Source organism: Coccinella septempunctata, chromosome 6, assembly GCF_907165205.1.
Source record: "Coccinella septempunctata chromosome 6, icCocSept1.1, whole genome shotgun sequence".
NCBI classification, from domain to species: Eukaryota; Metazoa; Arthropoda; class Insecta; order Coleoptera; family Coccinellidae; genus Coccinella; species Coccinella septempunctata.
The window spans coordinates 15,136,697-15,156,852 of NC_058194.1; the positions used below are offsets into that span (position 1 = coordinate 15,136,697).

Genomic DNA, 20,156 nt, shown 5'->3' on the forward strand with positions numbered 1-20,156 from the left:
AACCCGTATAACATGTTGCAATGAAGTTTGTAAATAATACCTGTTTTTCTTAAGTTCCCTACTCCCATTATTTTATGAGGATATTATTTTCGCATTTCTCAATTTGCGATAAGGCTATCGGCTCCCATGTAGGATGAAGTTTGATTTCACAAGATATCGTCGCCGGAACTCATTTCTTCATTTGTTTCTTCATACTTCTACTAGTTGTGGTCACACATTCAACATTTAGGAGGAAAATCTTTATCAAGAAGAAAATATAAAAGACCATGTGAAAAGTTAACGCGTTAATTAACGATGAACAGGTTCAATATGATTAATTTGAAGTATTTGGTTTTTTTCTTTTTGCTTGTGATCATCTGTTTGTACTGTGAAGTAAACGCTGAGGCAGATCCAAAGAATAAATGGAGGAATGTAAGTTTCAGTACAAAAAGTAAATATGCTTAAACAAATTCAAAATTCCTTCTTATTTTCGTTTATCACTCATTTTGCATCCATAAAATAATGAATCCATTCGTTTCAATATGGCCTCATATTCACAGTTCCAAGTCATCTGATGAAAATTCACTGTCACCCTTATATTTTCTTCAGTATATGTGTATATGACTATGATTCGAACACTATGTAACACGTTTTGCATGGATTGTGCAGGATAAAATTTTGAACGTTTTCTGGATTTATTCGTTTGTTCTCTGTATTGAATCATGGGTATTTCAGTTGAAATTCATATTTCATGAAATGTGTATGTATTTGTTCATATTGATAAGAAATATATCGAGAAAGCTGCTTTTTCATTTTATCTGAATAGAATGACATACAATTTTCAATGATAATTATAGGGGTTGCTTTTTGAAAATAAAAAGTTGAAGGTAGCTACCACAGAACTGTTAAGTGTGATCAAATTATTATACGCCAAAAGAAAGGCGTATTTTGATATCATTTAATAAAGTTTTTTAATTTTCAAATTATCTTGTCAAATAGGCAAGATATTCCCTGTATACGATAACTTGGGACATCCTGTATATTAATTATTAATCATGTTATCGAAGTGACGTCTCAGCTTTATTATATTTACTTAGTGAAGGTGAGTTTAAACACATCACAGAGTAGTACTCTTTGAAGTAATGATATGTTAACAGCTTTATTGGTAGACCCTCTCATTACAACCTTTAGTAGCTTAGAGAGTATTGAATATATTTGCTCTAAAAGAAGAAAAAAGTCATTTTTTTTCGGAACACAAGCAGCGTTCGAAGAATTCGTGGCCTAGACGGGTGACCTCCCTAGTTTAGAATTCAAGCGTGGAAAAGCTCCCCTATTTCAGCTTTTCAGTTTGCTCCAATAGAACATGTCATATAAATTCATACACCCAAATCATTTTTCTTTTTCATTGCATGATTTTTATTCTCTTAAATTATTCTGTTATAGGCTAAAAGGGCTGGACGTGTAGGACTCAGCATAGCCAACTGGATTCCAATTGTACATGGATGGGCAAACGGTTAGCAAATCTTGGGAAACCACGCGGCCATGGTTTTTACTTCGTCATATCATTAATTCCAATCTTGAATCCGCCCTACAAAGTATAGTTTTTTTATCGATTCATTTATTGCCAACAATAGAGTAAAACATGACATAACATATCTTCTCCACAATAAATTCTGCTGAAATCAATAGGTGTTTTCCTATCCTTATTATATAGTTGAGTTTTGCAGAAAAAAGTATTTTTTTATGGGTATTTGAAATTCAATGTAATGGTTCTGGGTCCTTCGGAATATATAATTGAGTTATAAAAATGTTTGTTCTTTATTTATTTTACTGAAAATTGACCTATTTTCACAGTACTAAACCTAATCAGTGTTTCCTGCTGCCATCCTGAAACAAAACAATTTTTAGTTCGATTCATGAGTTCAGTGAACAAAATAAAAAAATAATGATTTAACAGAAGTATGGTCATTCTTTCTCGTCCTTGATATGAAAAAGTGTTGAAATCAGTGGAGAGAGAGTGATGCATAAATTCTTGAAAGTCACTATCAACAATCGAGGAAGTTGGATTAATAAACGTATAGTGAGTAGGTATTGAAATTTCATTGTTTGAAGAGTAGATTTTCCAGCAAATAATCGAAAAACTGATATTGTGTGCCGCCCTGGCAAGATAAAGTCTATTTAATCTGAGGAAATATTTTGCAAGCAAGGACGAAGAATGGCTGTAATATCAAAAAATATTTCCAGTTGAAGAATTGTACCGTAGGATGCCTAAATAGAGTCAAATTCTTATCAACATAATAATAATCAATAATTTTTCTTAGTACCTACTTAGACAAATGGTAACTTATCTCACACATGTAGAACCTATAGAAATAAAAATTTTATGCTCCTCTCGTAAAGTATTATATCATACAGAAAATTTTCCGCTTTTTTTCATACAACTTCGAAAATCATTTTCATGAGCATTTTAAGAAATGAATTAATAAAAGATTGGATTCAGTACAGTAGATTTAAATACAAAATGTGCCAGTATGAAGATATGGCCTTCACGAAAAAGTGGAAGTAGGTGGTCTAATAGAAGTTATTATCTCAAAATAAATATAATCTTTTCTGGAATAACTATTGTTTCATGTGAGTAATAAATTGACTAGACAGTCTAGTGCGGGTGAGCTAGTTGGCTCCTAATTATTTGGCCTATATTGTTTTGACTGATTATCATTTTACTTGGGATTCAACAAACCATTATATAATTCTACCAGATTCATCTTAATGTTCATTCGGAAAGCGACTGAGCAAATAATTTTCCCTAACTCAACTTTTCATTAAATCTCTGATACTTGATGAAAATTCTCTGGGCTAATATATCGGGTGGTCCAATCATAACACCTCGATTTTCCGATTTTAAAATGAAAATGTGGTAAATCGCTCGGACCGGTCAATTTCTGATTCGAGAAGGAACAATTTCTCCGCTTTTTTCATCCCTGCTTCAAAATTTCCAGCCGATAAAGAAATGACATAATCTCCAGTGAAACCTACCTATTTTCCTACGTGTGCTTGTCCTATTTGCATCATTCCACTCAACCCCTTCCGAATACCGTCTACAACTCTTGATGCAATATTTCCAGCTGTGCTCAGAACATTGCCAGTGACATCTGGAGATTCCTGTTCGATAAAGATATGCCTTTAATAACTTCATATGAAGAATTTCACTGTTAGGAATGCCAGGAAAAAAGATTTGCATTTCATCCTAAGCGACAGGAAATACAATTTTCACAACTCAAGGTGCCCTCTTGTTTTCATTGTTTCACATCGTTACCAGAAAATTTACAGGGTGTTATTCAGTGCCAGACAGGTCCTGATGGTCTTAGTCCGGAAATGCTTCGTTTCCAAGTACATAAATAACAAATTTGACTGGACTCTTGTATCCTATCTTAAGGCGATCAATTTAAACAAGTTTTGTAATTTGAAAAGCTTTTTGATGTAGAACGAGTCATTTTTTGATTGCTCTACTTGATATTTTTTTTGAATATCAAACGGTTTTCAATTTTTTACTGAAAAGTGGTTCCTCCTATAGAAAAAATGCGGAAACTCTTCTCTGCTCTAAATTTAATAAGAACTGTAGGAATGAATTTATTTTGGGAAAAAGGTACTAGCATACCTACTATTTTTGCCTCAAAAGAATGAAAGTCAATACCAGTACGCACGCCACTGCGGTTGCTGAAGACGAGTAATTCAATTTTAAATAATTTCCTTAATGAGGTTTCCATTTATACCAAATTTCGTTCAAATATCTTAAGCTATTTCTAAAATATTGAGATATTTGTTATTCGTTTCGAATACATTCAACTTTCTATCTAGGAAATGAAGCATTTCTGGACAAAAAGGCTTGAAGGACGTTTCCGTCTCCAAACAACAATATCTTGAAATCGTTTGCGATGGTTATGAAACGCCCGTTATGGAGAGAGAATTCGAAACCACTCTTGGAATGATTATAGCTCTAGGAAATACACTTTATGAAGAAAAAAATAGGGAATTATTCAACATAGACTGTGCAAACGGTTGTTTAAAAGGAAAAAGAATTTCAAAATTTCAACTACAATCCTGTGTAGAAAAATCTTTCATGTTTGAAATTCAATCAATATCAATGTCAATATGATTATACTGAGTGGGGCTGGTAATTGTTGTACTCGAAGTGATCAGCGTTTACCTCTTTGGGGTTGGGAGATAATTGACTAAACTATTACAAGTAAAGGAACGCTTTTTATAGGACTTCTTGCTTACCTTCAATTCTTTATTAGCTAATAAGAATAAATAAAAGGCAAAATACAGCTGTATCTTGCCTGTGATCCGAACTGCTTCTAAGTTTTTATTTATTTCGAGAGAATTTATGATCAAAATTTTGCCAGAGACTTTTTTTCTCCAGAATTGAATAGAAAACCATAAGAGAATTTTATTTTTCGAAGATCCATCCCACGAAAACAATTTTGGAAGGAAAATCATAGGGAGTTGTTATTTTCAACCCCTAATAATAAAGTTATGAGACCTAAAAAAATTGTGTGAGTAACATCTATTTAGTGCTTTATATTATGTATAGTTTTATGACTCAGTGATTTTTAGAACCAGTGAAAAAAATTAAAAACTGCTAACTCGTCATCGCCTTCCAAATGCTGTATCTTGAAAGGGATTTCGATTTCGAAAAAAATTTATAGGAACTACCCCCACTTATTTTCTCTAAGTCTTTTGCATTTGTTTACAGAAACTCTGTATTTGTTTTTACCAACCCAAGCATAATGAACTCAGAAGATGCCACGATTAATACCCTTTCTGTTACTTCAAACTTGATCTGATGCATACCAGTCTTCCGACAGGTGAGTGCTTACTATAATCATTGAATACAAACCCAATACTCAAAGGAAAGACCTACCTTCGATTTCGAGCTCTCCGCAGCCACCAAAAATTGAAAGCAAATAAATAATGAAATTATAACGAGAAATTTGGGATACTCCATTCTTTTTCTCGAGTTGCACTCAAACTGATCTGACTGTATAAGTGAGTTGGAATGGATTGCCGAAAAATCAATTGTGCGAAGTAATCAATTGAAAGTGGCGAATAGAACAAATGAAAAATCTTATCGTTTTCCACTAATTACCATTATTCATATATCTGCGTAAGAAAATCCCATGTTAATAAAATCATTGTTGAATTTCCTCAATTCCGTATATTTATTGAAGAAAATGTTAACAGTTATGATTACAAAGAATAGAATTAATGATTATGGAAATTTTCATATGAGTTGAAGATACCTCACTGGCTTTAATCGACTAAGGGGCATCAGACACTTTAGGAAAAGTTTCCACATTCATCACCACAATCTGAATTTGGATCTGGCATCCTTCGAGCCCTGAAAAGTTAAATTTTTGATCAAAATATTGAAATGTAGGGGCTCAAACATTACAGAAGTCTGGATTGATATTATTGTAAAAGTGAGTTTGTAATTTTATTATTTGACGCTTCCATTGCTCACTATCATTTCCTCGCAATATATTTGCTATCAGAGAAGGGCACGTGAGTGATATAACAAGCCTGATCACGCCCGCTCACGACCCATCTCGCCTTGCTCACGCACGCTCACTCACGAAATTTAATCAAAAAGACTCACTTGATTCACGCGTCACTCACGTTGAAGAATTCAAGGCAGAGAATAAAGTGAAAGAAATCGATGACTACATATGTCCTTTGATTTTCAGGATAAATTTCACCAGAAATAGTACATTTTTGTCTTGCCTTTTCGGGTTGTACTTCAATATAGATTGAAACTTGATAAACTGAGAGAAATCTTAAGTTGTACCATCAAACATATCTAAACCAAATTCGCTCCTATATTCCTTTTAGTATGCGGATAAAATTTATACAGCTCATCATCAGGATTCAGATCTATTTATAAAGGTCCGCTTCGACGACTAGGTCATTGGCGGTTACAATGGAAAAGTAAGGTACATAAAATCAGTATATATGAGAAAGAAAAATGATTTACCCAAAGAAAAAAAAAAGAAAACTTATATCCTAAGGTTTAATGGTTTCAAATAATTCAATGTGTTGAGACATTCTGGTTTGGAAATATTTAGAGCTTCTTCCACTTTTTTGCTAACCATATATTGTATTCTCTGGGATTCGAAATGTTTACAGTCTGTAATTAGGTGCTGAACTGTCATTTGAGTGTCACATGTAGGCACATCGGAGGAGATTATTGATTCAATAGGTAATGGGGAATTCTCCTCGATTTGGGTTAACACAGCATATGCAAGTTCAAACTGAATAATTATAAGTTTCATTCATGAAATTTTCATATGCACCGCGAAAACTATCCAAAAATGTTCTTCGAATATGAGGTTTTAAAATTTAAATCGCTTCGTTTCTAGTTTACGATTTGGCAACAGCGCCTACTAGACCATAAAAAAAAACAATGGCGAAACAAAGGTGCGAACTCACTGGAAAGCCTCAACAGCAACCGGCCATAAAAATCCCATAAAATTATACGAGCTTCCTCGTTCGTCGCAGACTTCATAGACAGCCATCTTTGTCTATCTCATCAAGATAGTGTATTTGTTGTCCTTTATTATCAACGCATATTTCAGACGATGTTGCCAACTTGTGCAATAGAAACGAAACGCTTTAAATTTTAAATACCCATTTTTAGTTTTCATTTTTAAGTACTTAAAATAATTTTTTTGGGAAACGGTTGAAACGGTTATTTCAAAATGTGACGTTTCAAAGATATTTCATGAAAAAATACATCATTTTCGTCCGAAGGAGTGGAAATAAGCGTGGCCAATTCGAAGTCTTCTCAAGATTATGAGTTCCCTTCGTGGATTAGTGACAGGAGGAGTAATTATTGTCGTGTGGTCGATAACGGAAAGTTTTGATCTGCTCTGATCAGTTTGATTTTGTTTTTAAATTTGTTATTCAGGTCGTAATGTGTCATAATTTAAGTTGTGTCTCCTTCGAGGATGGCTTTCTTCGCAGATTCGTCTACTTTTTCATTTCTTTTGATAGCAGAATGGGAAGGAATCTATATCGAGGTAATGTAGGTCGATTCTGAAAAATGTGGAACACTTCACAATTTTGAGTGTCATCCTTGCGCAGGGGCCATGCTAATCTTCTCTGTCTCGTTCCAATTTTAGTATACATGTACCGCCGAAGCGAGTACAGGATTCAGATCTGTTCAATATGTTCTTTCGATTTAATCATCTCCTGACTCGCGTAGTCTCAACTGTAGTAACAACGCTACAACCAAACTGACCACTCACTCACGCCTACCCCACTCACGACTCACTTCTTAAAGTTAGGTTAATAATCAATCGAAATTTCATCAGTACCTATGAAAAAAAATGGAAAAATTTATACTACTTTGGAACTCCACGATGTTTTATGCACTCAGAAAAACATCGAGCCATTCTCCTAATAAAATGGTCGATTTCCTCTTGAGGTGTTTCATCCAAAGTAGCTTGTACCATTAGGTCGGAGTACCGCTAGAGTATGGATGATGGGGTAAACGGAGTAATATTCCCATAATCTCCCAGACGTGTTCTATTGGTGAAAGATCGGAGGATTTAGGGGCCAGGACAACAACACGACTCGATTGTCTTCAAAATGTGCCAACGTTATTTCGAATACATGCAGTCGTGCATTATCTTGTTGAAAAAGTGGGTAGGTTGCCATCAGAATATAAAGCAGAACAGCTTCTTCACCTTCTGGATGTAACGCTTCTGTGGAATATCAAAGGTGATTAGCTTCCATAAGCAATAACTCCCCCTTTACTATGATTCCGACTGTGTCCACATACGCCTTTCTACACAAAATTGAGGATCTATTGTTTCACCTCATGCTGCCTTCTCATCCTTGCATGCCCAAACAGAATCTGGATTCATCACTCATGATGATCTCGTGGACACAAAAGCCTAAGAGCCTGTTTACACTCTGGCGTTTGCGCAAACTGGTCATAGAGTTATGACACAAGCTCCAGAAAATAACTCACAATAAACCTGACCTCATATTGTTGAATCAGGATGAGGACTATCCAGCGACTTAGCGAGAGATACAGTGATCTCGAGGAACAAACCAGGGGACAGTGGAAGTTGAAATATATTAAGATCATCCCTATTGATACTGAAGAAACTACCAGAGAATTTGAGGAAACTTCAGTTGGACGAAATATTTATAGAGTCGTGCAGAAAGCGGTACTGCTGGGAACGGCGAGAACTGTACTCAAGTACGTGGGGAATGCAGAGGAACACCGTCTACTCCTACATGAAGTGCGGGAGGATCAGGATTCCAAGCGACAGCAAGGAGCCGAGAAACGACCCGAACCCGGCCACCACTACGAGCCCGAAAACCTGGAAAGGGCTCCAACATGGGTTAATACTTTTGACATATGAGATGCTGATGATAAGACTGGTTAAAATTTTAATTTGAGAGCCATTTGCAGAAAAATATGAAATTTTGTAAGATTTGAGATGGCCATTTTGATCAAAGAGGATTTGAATTCTTGTTTCTCGTACCGCTTTTTGTTTATCTAGCTCCTTCTATTTGTTGATTATTGATTTCTTGTCTCATTTCTTGGTGAAAACCCCAAAAAAATATCGTTCGAAAATCATTGCATGATGAAGAACTGTGGATCAAATAATGAAGTGGATTCTCCGGAATCAAGTTTCTTACTTTACTAAGGAAAATGGAAACCTACCTAAGTATTAAAACTTTTAACATGTGACTCGGTCATTCATTGATTTTCAATTTCAGTGCTCCGTTAAGACAATGACTTCAGCAAACACTATACTGACTACACCATGTGCAGTGAACATTTTACTGCAGGTCAATTGATAACCGTTCATCCACGTAGGTAAATTGTTGTATGCAGAAAGCATCCCTTGCATGAACGACCCATTAATTGGAAATTATGACCTTCAGAGGTCAATGATTCTCAATTGTTACTCCTTCAATTATATTCAGAAATGAAGAGGTTTTATTGATTTGGGAATCGAGTGTCAAATTGTTGTTTGGAAAGTCAAAGTTTTATGAAACCTACTGTGAGTGTTTTGTTCATTCATTAATCAATTCGTATATTGTTTCATAAAGAGAACATATCATAAGGAACAAAGATTATAGAGTAGAAAGATAGGAAACGAAGAGACTAAAGTGATGTGAGCGCCATCTGTATTTCAGATGTGTTTTCACGAGCCTAAGACTGGTGAAAATATTAATTCTAGGGCCATTCGCAGAAACAAAAGAAATATTGTCAGATTTCAGATGGAAATTTTCCAATTTTGATCAACGAGGTTTTGAATGTTTTGATTCTTGTACCGCCTTTTGTTTATCTAGCTCGTTCTAGTTGCTGATTATTGTTTCTTGGTGAAAACCTCAAAATCTCGTTCAAAAGTTATTGCGCGGTGAAGAACTGTCGATCAAATAAAATAGATTGAGTTTTATTACTAACGTCCAGTTTCATAATCGAATTTAACGTCACTTTAAGCTTAAAGCTTCCTTTACTGTCATTTTTACGGCCGGTTTCATAATCAAACCTAAAGTCACTTTAATTTTAAAGCTTCCTTTAACTCTACTAACGTCCAGTTTCATAATCAAATTTAAAGTCACTTTAAGCTTAAAGCTTCCTTTAATATCATTTTCAGTAGGGTTAAAAGAAGCTTTAAAATTAAAGCGACTTTAGGTTTGATTATGAAACCGGCCGTTAAAATGACAGTAAAGGAAGCTTTAAGCTTAAAGTGACGTTAAATTCGATTATGAAACTAGACGTTAGTAGGCTTAAAAGAAGCTTTAAAATTGAAGCGACTTTAGGTTTGATTATGAAACCGGCTGTAAGAAAATGGAAAGGTAAGTATTGAAACTTATCATGCGACTAGGTCATTCATTGGTTTTTATTTTCAGTGCTCCGAAGTGGACAAAATTTTTAATGCGTAAAGGCAATGACTTCAACAAATACTGCTGATTACGACGTGCAGTGAACATTTTATTGCAAGCCAATTGAGAACTGTTCATCCACGTAAATTGTTGTATGCAGGAAGCGTCCCTTGCATTTAGGGGAAATTGTGACCTTTATACGTCAATGCTTCTCAGCTGTTGTTTCGAAAGTTGTTCATGCATTAATCAATTTGTATATTGTGTCATAAAGAAACCATATCATCAAGAAATCATTAAGAAACCTTACTGAAGTACTAACATATGGGTCTTGTATAGGTACCTCTGTAAGGTTTTTTCAGTTGTTCTGAAAATTCTGGAACTAATATGTAAATAAATTCTTCAAAACAACCTATTGCACAGAACTTCGACGTATGGCAGATCACCATATACTTTTGTGACCCAGTCGGAGCTCTATTTGTTGTCCATAATTTTGAATTCCTGTAAATATTTTGAAAATTGCAAATAAAAATATAGCACTTCCAATAGCGTATTTCATTGATATATATATTGATTCCAAACAATCCAATGTTCAGATGAAAACTAACATCACAAAACAAAACTATATTTTAGTTTTTTCGTTAAGGATATTTGTTTTCTGGTCTCAACAAAGTCGATATTGAATTCACTACAAGGAACAGAATTCGAATTTTGCGCCCCTCAATTACAAAAAAGAAAACTGTTATTGAACATTATGTAGAAATACTGACAGTACGTTTTTAGCGCCATCTCATTGTCGAACGTGTTTTCACAGACCAAAATGTAGTCGGTTTTTAATACTATAGAGGGCGTTTCCTATCTTTCTACCCTACAGTGAATTTAACGAGACATTGGTGACAATTGTGGTCTCGTTTTTCATCGTTTTAGCAAGAATAAGGCGGATTTGGTCACGTGACGTGACGTGAGCCAATCCTCATTCCGAATTAGAGATCATAGCATTGAAATCTGTGCTTCTAAGCCGCCATATTCTTGCTAAATTTCCAATTGTCGCCACTGTGTTTGATAGAGTCACTGTATTATACCCCATAATCTTTGTTTTCAACTATTCGATATCGAAGCGTAGTGTTTATGTCCTCGGTATACATGAAATTCATATAATTATGTTTTTTGTCGACCTGAAAAAATGACATTTTACGTACTTATTTCCGGGAATTTATGGGAAATCGGTCGTAAAGTTGGATCGCCTGTCTACTAATTTTGATTGTCTATGAAAATATGAACAGTGAAGGAGGATGGTAGATTTAGGAAACCTGTGCAGTTTTGTTATGTTAAAGCTCACGATTTTCAATGTGTTATAATGAATTGATCTTACTTGTCGATTTCCGTTTTCTGGCGAATTTCTTTCAGTAACTCCGATTTTTTTGGAAACATTTTCAGTTTCGGCCATAAATTCACAACAGGGTATTGATCGAGAATTGATCGTGTTGTTGTAATAGGTTTGTGGGTTGTCCTGGAGTTTTCCAAGAATTGATTTATCATCATGTCCTCGCAGTCCTCTGGCATTTCCCTCTCCTATAAACGTGTGATGGTTCATTATTCTTTCAACAATACCAAAGTTCTAATTTCGCGGAATCCATGCTTGCAAAAGAGGAAAAAAGTAATAATATTCAATAAATTTACTCACTATTTCAATTCTTTTCGTGCTTGTACTTGAATAGAAAAGAAGAAGAAGCATGCAGGAAATTTTTACTGTAGTCATGTTTAAACCAACTGATGGATTCAATACTGTTCTCTTCTTAGGGTTGTGAATAACTAATCTAAGGTTCTTACGAGTTAAATCTATCGAAAAGAGCAATATCAATATTTGCAAATATTTTTTATTTGATAAGCAGAATCTCTGCAAAAGATGACTAAGGTTCTTCGATATGGTTCAAGTTCAGGTGTACACAATAGGAACACTTTTCTCAGGATAAATTTAGACTCCTGTCGATGTAAATATCAACAAATGCTACGATTCGAATCGAGCTAGTCACGAACCATCAGTTGAAGTACCCACGGATGGGTACTATCAGGTACTATCATTGTTTCGGTCTTATTGGAACTCATCAGAGCAACGCACCTCTGATCTATATATAGAGGAGACTTTATATAGGCGTAATATATTGCTAGCAAGAACTAGGAACTCATGCCAACTACTTCAGCGGTGGCATCATTCTTTCAAGCGGCAGTAACCAATGCCGGAAAAAATCCCTGAAAATCAGTTTATTAGACACTTTTCATTTGTTCGAATCAGTGCTGGCCTGAACAAGATTTTTTTCGGCAATCCCCTAAATTTTTACTCTTGAGTATCTATTTGTGGCGATCACGAAGCACTCTAAGCCTTTCGATAAAGTGCTCGATTTACTAAGATTTGCTTAACACAAAAAAACTTCAAGTGCTTTAGCAAACACTAAGCTCAGCTCTGGATTTCAATATAGATGATATACAGGATGGTCAAGATCGTACCCAAGAAATTTTAACCACGTATTCTACATCAATTACATCTATCGGTTAAAAGAATAGAACACATTCTCATGCATGAAGAAATCACCAAAATTTGATACGGTAGGTACATAATAATAATAAGACCATTTTTGCTATATCAAATTATGGCGATTTCATCATGCATGAGAATGTGTTTTATTTTTTTAACCGGAAACGGTGCCTCGTAGAGCAAAAAGTCAAGAGACCGAATTTGCTCCAAATCAAATAAGGATTTAAATAGTAAATTTTATTGTCGGAAAAACCAGTGGCGTATCATTCTTCATCTGAAAATATTCATTCTCGCTGCAGTACGGACGCCACTGGTAGAATAAAAAAGAAATGATATTATGCAAAAAGTGCTCCTTGACGCTCAAAACCTATTTCTCAAATTTCATAGAAATATTTCAAGCAGTGTGAGAGTTATTAATAAAAAACATTTTTTTTCTATAATTTCAACACCCCGTATCTCGGAGAGGAAACATTTCTCGACATATGTTTATGTGACAAACTAGGGCTTATTTTTGATGTAGAATACGTGGTTAAAATTTCTTGGTTACGATCTGGACCATCCTGTATAGGTGATTCTTGAATCGAAAAAATCTGTTAAATTCCAGTAGAGCTTCCCCAAGCTATAATTTAAGTTTATTCGGAAATTGGCAAAATAGAGAATTTCGAGCACACTCCAATGAACATGTCACCAGCAAAGTATTGAGGTATCTATGTCTATTCATCGTATTTTCTTTTGCAGAAAAGATCATACAGTCGGTTTTGGTTAGAATCATTTACAGACTATTTTTTTGACATCAGTCGGACACCGCTATTGCTGAAGAGTAATCTTATGCCTTATTATTCACAAGTAATTTTTGAATGCCATAATACATAATGCTCAACCAAACCGGATAGATTATGACAACCTAACCTAATCAACACAATGTTTTGGGTTGGATGCAACTGCGAAATCTTTATATTTTGTAGTCTGCTTATATCCTTTGTAATTGAAATAATATCAGTTTCCAAATTAACCTTTTTCTAATTGCTTGGACTAAGTTCCTTTTAAGCTGATATATTTTATAAATGAACCAACAAATTTTTTTTCTAACGTTAGATAATGTTCCAGGGAATAGGTTATCGCCTTGCATTCATTGATTGTTAAAAAAAGTCATAGTTTAATTTCATTCTATATTTAATAAATTAATCTATTAAGAAATACTGTATGGGCAGATCTTCTCTTGCTTCACATTAACACATTTCACGAATTCAGTCATATTGTTCATAGTCTTCATACATATCGTACCATGCTTTTCCAAATCCTCTTGGTGCGACAGCAGGCTCGCCAAACTCTGGAGAAGCTCCTCGTTCATACCTGTAAAAATGTATACAGATTGTCAATGTGATTGCAGTGTTATCATATACACATGAAAATATCTTTTTTTATAAGCGTGCATGATACACCTTTTTTTCGCACGCATATCAAGTTGCAAAGAGTCATTTTCCAAAAAGGGTAAACTTGCTTTTTCGTAGGATGGTGAATGATTGATTTACTTTCGTTATAGTAATTTTCATTTAGGGTTTCATGAGTTATAAGAATGAAAAAAGCATTCTATCGATAACTCTTCAAATACTTCATCCCTCGATTTAATTAACCTTAAAATGCCTGCCCTTAAAATGCCAAAAATTCGATTGTATTTATCAGGTCCCGATTTAGATACACCCTCAAAAGATGGCACCTGAGAAGCGCTTTCTGTTTTCTCAGAAACAACAAAAATGACACAAGTGAAATTTGAAGACATTCTACAGGAGGCAGAAGGCAATCCACAATAACTTTGGTGGTTGAAGCAATAATACGAGGAAAAGTTTCTTGGTACACAAATTACAGCGGTGGCTTTTCCCCTTGGGAGAAACCGACTTAAATTTGATTGCCTTCTCGTTACCATAGAATGTCTGCTCGATTTAATTTTTGTCAGCTTTGTAGTATCTGAGAAAAAATTTGAAACTGCTTTTCAAGTGCAGTCTTTAGGTATCTAGGAAGGGCTACCTAAGCAGGGGCTTCTTAGAAAAAGTATATGAAAGATCCACATAATTTTTTGGCGAGGATTGGATCAACCCATCAATTTTTTTCGCAACTATTCTTTCAAAGGAAATATGCTACTTCTCCCGGCTTTTCTAGTTCCTATATTAACGTCTTGAGCGTATGTACCTTATATGAACACATAGACGCATTAAGAAGGTGGGAAAATTAATTTCTTTCCTCAAAAATTGAATGAAAAATTGTGGAAATATCCATCAATATGAGCACTAATTGAGCACAGGAAATTTATTGAAAAGAGATTATTATTCATATTATCGCCTTTGCTCATCCTTTTCAATTCACAAATTCATCAGCCGCATGAATCTTTCGAGCTAAAGAGGTGTATTTGAGTTTTATTAGTTTCCATGTGAACTATAATTTTACACATCTCTTTATAGTAATAATTCCTTTTGTTGTGGAATAGTTTGGAATTCTATGAAAACAAACTATGATGAGCATTTAGAGAAACAAAATCCCATAAAACATAGTCTGACGGAAATATCAGTTAATATAATCCATTCTAGATTTGTGTGACTAGTTTAATAGCGTGGCGTGTGTTTCAGTTTGAAAATCCTGTTTTACACGTTGAATTTTGATTACCCTCCTCTATCTAGTATCACCTGTCCCACAGATTACAGAGTAGAAGGATAGTCCACTTCGTGACCTGAGCAAAAAAGGTTGAAAAATTTCATAAGGTGTTACATTTTGACTCAAAGGAAATGGTCCTGACAAGTAAAAATGGTCCAAAGTGAATCTGCATGAGACTAGCAGTGTGTAAAAGCTTTCATTCCAACAACGCCGCTAGATTACAGCATAATGGCTCTACAACCGATCATTTTTTAACCAACTCTGGAATAAAACAAGGCTGCATGTTAGAGCCATTACTCTTCAATATTTTCGCCATAGCTGTCTCGATAATTGCTGACATGAGTATGCCTGTAAGAGGTGTTGGAATAAGATTCAGATTTGATGGAGGCCTATTCAACATGAAGCGCCTCAGAGCAAAAACCCGTTCAAAGTTTATCACGGAACTTCAAAATATGCAGACGACTGCGCACTTATCGCTAGCAGACCAGAGGATCTACAGATAATGCTGGACATATATACGAAGCTTTAGGCCTTAAACTCAATATAGACAAAACCAAAATCCTAGTAAGTTCGCCAGAAAGCCTTCAAACACATATCAGCCTGGAGAATGAAACTCTGGAACAGGTCGAGCAGTTCAAATACTTGGGAATCTTCATAAATACTAGGGCTAACGTAGACACGGAAATACACAACCGTATCAATTCGGCATCACGGGCATTCTGGAAGCTGAAGGTCAGAGTGTTTCAAAATCACGACCTCAATCTGAAGACCAAGACAGCTGTTTACAAAGCAGTAGTCCTCCCAACGCTTCTTTACGAAAGCGAAAGCTGGACGCCCTACAGGCGACATATTAAGGAGCTTGAACAAACGCAACAACGTCATCTAAGACAGATAATGCACTCAGATGGTTCCACAAAGTTTCGAATGCAGAACTCTTGCAAAGCGCGAGTTACTGTACAGCAATTGAGACTCAAGTAACGAGGGCCCGACTCAGATGGAGCGGCCACATTCTGAGGATGCAAGACACAAGACTCCCCAAATAGCTCTGTTTGGCGAATTGACAGATGGAGCCCGGAAACTAGGAGGCCAGTATAAGCGGTTTAAGGATACACTACTTCAATCCCTAAAATCAGTTAATGCCAATCATAACTGGGAACAACAAGCGTTAGACAGGTCACAGTGGAGGTCTATGGTGCACAGTTATAATGGAGACTCGAGAAGAATATAGCGGCGGCCAGATCTGGTTGGTGACTATCCATGCCCGGAGTGTGGAAGGATCTGTAGGTCACGGTTGGCTCTCCTGAGTCACAGACGGGCAGAGAGTCGCAATTAGCCCTAAGAAATTATAAGTCTGTTCTTTTTTTATGTCTTTTTGTAGATTTATTATCCCGGTAACGGGATACAGCAATGAATGAATGAATGAATGAGACTTGGAGAAGCACGAAATGAAAACTGTTACTTACGCATCTGCAGTGAGTTTTTGTTTCAGTTCCTTCACTAGTTGGTCTAATTTCGCATATACATCTATCCTCGGGTTTCTATTGGTTTTACGAAATCCAGCTGGCCCTGTCTCTACAACCCCTCCTGGAATTGGTCTCCTAGTTGTTTTTATTCTTTTCGTCGTTGGCACTTCTCCTTCCGCCTTCATTCTTTTCAAATCACAACTGTCCATCCAATCCTTAATCTGCAAGAGTTGCGATAAGTTGTTGAATCTGTGAATCATCTCAGACGCCAAGGATTTTATGTGTTCAATGACCCAAACCTCCATACTCCCAAGTTCTTGGATTCAACAAAATAACCATCGAAACTAAATTGAACATAAAACTGACAAATGTTTTTTTTTTCTAATTTTGACATATAAAGTGACACTCATAGACGTTTACTTGTCGTAACTTAACTAGTTACGAAATGTAAAATATTTCGCAACTGGTGATGAAACGATACTTGCTTCCACAGCAACGAAGTAAAAAATAATTATTTCGGACACTAGACCATTTAAAAGGAATATGCGTGGGACTTTTTTTGTACTTTCAATTCGAATTCAAATAGTCTCATCTTATTCAAAATTGGAAAAAATATTATGTGAAACACGTTGGGAAACACTTTTATTCGTAACTCGCTCATTACGGAAAATAATGCTCTTTCCAATTGGTTGCACAACTAACTATTCCTGCCTTATTCAGTAGAATGAAGCTTTGTGAGCCCTATCATTTTTCCAAGTTCTGAGCATTATTATGATTTTCGCTGATATATTTTCTGAACAGTTTGTGGGAAAAACCAGCCAATATTTTACTATTTTAACGAAGTTCTCATATATATATTTATAATCCCTTAAAATCTAAATATCATATGAAGAATGAAATTTACAAAATGTGCAAACTTAATGAGTTTCACAGCTATCGAAATGTATAATGGTTAAATAACTTATTTGATAAGATTCAAACTGGAACCCTGGCGATCGATTTATTTTCTCTTCTTAATTTGCTTGATTGAATTTTGTTAGATTTTCGAAAATAGAACTACGAATCAATGTTTCCGTAGTTTGTAAGTTTTCCGAAATACAACTTCAAGAGAGCTTCTGACTAATGAATTACCACTCAAGCAATCACTAGACATTTCGAAAAAAGTGGGAAATCAGATGTTATTATTCTTGATTTTTCTGATTTTTGCCTAAACATATACAATGAAAATATGATACAATTCAATTATGGTATCAAATCAAAATCAGCAAAACTTACGACAAAATCTGGATGGGCTGAATCTGAACCGATTATCAAATCCAGTAAAAATACAAAACTCAAAACCCAACAACAGTGCATAATATCTGATCTCAATATTTTTGAACAGTCAACACCAAAGCAAAACACCCAGTGCAACTACAATGAAATTCTGAAGGCATTCGATGTTTCTTTGAATATTAAATAATTGCGTTATCGGTTTACTACAGAAGTGACGTATTTGTATTCTTTGTGAGAACGGGGAAATAGAGTCTATTTACTGAATCAATAGTTATTATAATGAATCTGTAGACTATGAATCAACGATTTGGAGGTTGAAAGGATTTATTCAGATTACAATTGGCTCGAGTCGACCAGCAGCCTGCAGCAACAGAACTAAACTAAGCAGCAAATAGAGAGGGACAAAATTGTCTATAAGTTTGGCTAGTCATAACTTCGACATTACTTTGTTTATGTTGGATTTTCACACCGAAATGCAAAATTACTATTCTTCCTCTGTATGACACTGACACAGAGGTTTTTTTCAATCTCATCTTGTTATACAGGCTGTAAACGTAATTTCCGTTTTTTGGCGAAGAATTTTGGAAATATTAGAGAGTCTGACAAGGGTTTTTTGATGCTGTGTCTGTTGTTAGGTCAACAACTCGGAATGTCTGTGAAAATTTTCGGATACATTGCGTTGCTATGCTCTATCAATGTATCACATCAACTGGTATGTTTTCATAGCAAGCCTTGTATTGGTCAAATCGTTCAGGAAACATACTGATTTGGTGAGGTGAGCAGAAGTAGAAATCCATGTTGATGGTTGGGAAAACTTTTTCGCCTTGAGCACAAGTCGATCTCCTGGCAACAAACAATCCTCTTTAAGACCTGATAAGGCATGACCGACAACGCACTTTTGGTTCTATAATATCACGACAAGGATGTTTTCAGAGAAAATAACGGAAGAGGTCAATTTTTATTTGTAGGCGAACATATTTTGAGCAGAATTGTAAGCCGAAATCTCCTCAACCCTAGGTGTAGGGGCTATCACCCCTAAATTCTTAATAGGTAATAGAGGGTCAGATTTACCTCAATTGAAAGATCACTTGTCCCTTTACATGAATACTGTTGTTTGCAAATTTTTATTGATTCCTTGAAGTACTTACAGGAGGTCACAATTTGAAAACTTGCCAGGCCAATTATGTCTCGACAAGGATGTTTTCAAAGAAAAAGCCGGAACAGGTCAATTTTAAAAGGGAGGGAGACATATTTTGAGTAAAATTGTAAGCTTTAATCTCCTCAAACCTAGGTGTAGGGGCTACCACCCCTAAATTCTTCATAGGGAATAGTGAGCTAAACCACAATTGGAAGAGAATATGTCCTTCCACTACTACTATTGTCGTGCAATTGAGGTAGAGCTCAGCCTCTATTCCCTATTAAGAATTTAGGTGTAGGGGTGACAACTCGTACACCTAAGATTTTGGCAAACAATTCTGCTAGAGAAACGAGTCCCCCTCCGAATAAAAATTGATCTGTTTCGGCATTTTCTTTGAAAACATCCTTGTCGAGACATAATTGGCCTGGCAAGTTTTCAAAATGTAGCACCTGTAAGGACTCAATAAAAATTTGCAAACCATAGTATTCAAGTTGGTCAAGTGATCTTTCAATTAAGGTATAGCTCACCCCCTATTCTCTTTTGAGAATTTAGGGGTGATAGCTCCTACACCTGGGGTTGAGGAGAATTCGGCTTACAATTCTACTCAAAATATGTCCGCCTACGAATAGAAATTGACCTCTTCCGCCATTTTCTCTGAAAACATCCTTGTCGTGACATAATTGAACTGGCAAATTTTCAAATTGTCACCCTGAATAGTCAGTTGAATATCCATCGAGGTTCGAGTCGAGCAGAGCTTGCGTTTGGACTTCTCGTGTGTGACTTTGTTCAAACTAATGGATCTATGTACCAATTTCCGATCAATTCTGCTATCCAGGGACGTAGCAAGTTTGGACCGGACCTTGGTGCAAGCCATATCACCGGTCCCTTCCCCTCAATTATTTTTGAGTTCTCAATGAGGGGGTGTAAGTTGAGTGAATTTAAATTTAGAAAATCAGTCTGGATAAAGGTCAAGAACTAGAGGACAAGAAAATTCATAATAATAACATTGAGAAAAATGGAAATGGAAATGGAATAAATATCAATATGAATAAGTATATAAATATTGGATTATAATAATAAAAGGCGGTAAAATGTTTGAAAGAACTGGTAACCATTGAATAGGTGAAGATCTAATAGTTCCAGTTATGGTTCTCATGGAAAGATTCAGTTGTGCATCAATTTTCTGCACATGGGCAATATTAATCCAAACGGG

General features: G+C 35.5%; 2 protein-coding genes, 1 long non-coding RNA gene and 1 other non-coding gene across 4 annotated transcripts; all 4 read right to left on the minus strand.

The window, feature by feature from the left end:
- Window positions 1-1,781: 1,781 nt before the first annotated feature.
- LOC123315194 lies at window positions 1,782-5,083 on the minus strand. The gene is made up of 3 exons (XR_006537927.1): window positions 4,904-5,083; window positions 3,016-3,141; window positions 1,782-1,866 (listed from the first exon to the last, which is right to left on the minus strand). It is a non-coding gene; the product is annotated as an uncharacterized LOC123315194 (long non-coding RNA).
- A 110-nt stretch (window positions 5,084-5,193) lies between these two features.
- On the minus strand, window positions 5,194-11,729 carry LOC123315192. The gene is made up of 3 exons (XM_044900787.1): window positions 11,573-11,729; window positions 11,261-11,460; window positions 5,194-5,380 (listed from the first exon to the last, which is right to left on the minus strand). The coding sequence occupies exons 1-3, from the start codon at window positions 11,645-11,647 to the stop codon at window positions 5,320-5,322; spliced, it is 336 nt and encodes a 111-aa protein (XP_044756722.1). The 5' UTR covers window positions 11,648-11,729; the 3' UTR covers window positions 5,194-5,319.
- Window positions 7,078-7,186, minus strand: LOC123316173. Its single transcript, XR_006538031.1, has one exon. It is a non-coding gene; the product is annotated as a U6 spliceosomal RNA (small nuclear RNA).
- Window positions 11,730-13,576: 1,847 nt separating the features above from the next.
- LOC123315686 lies at window positions 13,577-18,010 on the minus strand. The gene is made up of 3 exons (XM_044901510.1): window positions 17,806-18,010; window positions 16,531-16,751; window positions 13,577-13,774 (listed from the first exon to the last, which is right to left on the minus strand). Exons 1-3 carry the CDS (start codon window positions 17,884-17,886, stop codon window positions 13,669-13,671), a joined length of 408 nt encoding a protein of 135 aa, XP_044757445.1. The 5' UTR covers window positions 17,887-18,010; the 3' UTR covers window positions 13,577-13,668.
- Between the last annotated feature and the right edge of the window lie 2,146 nt (window positions 18,011-20,156).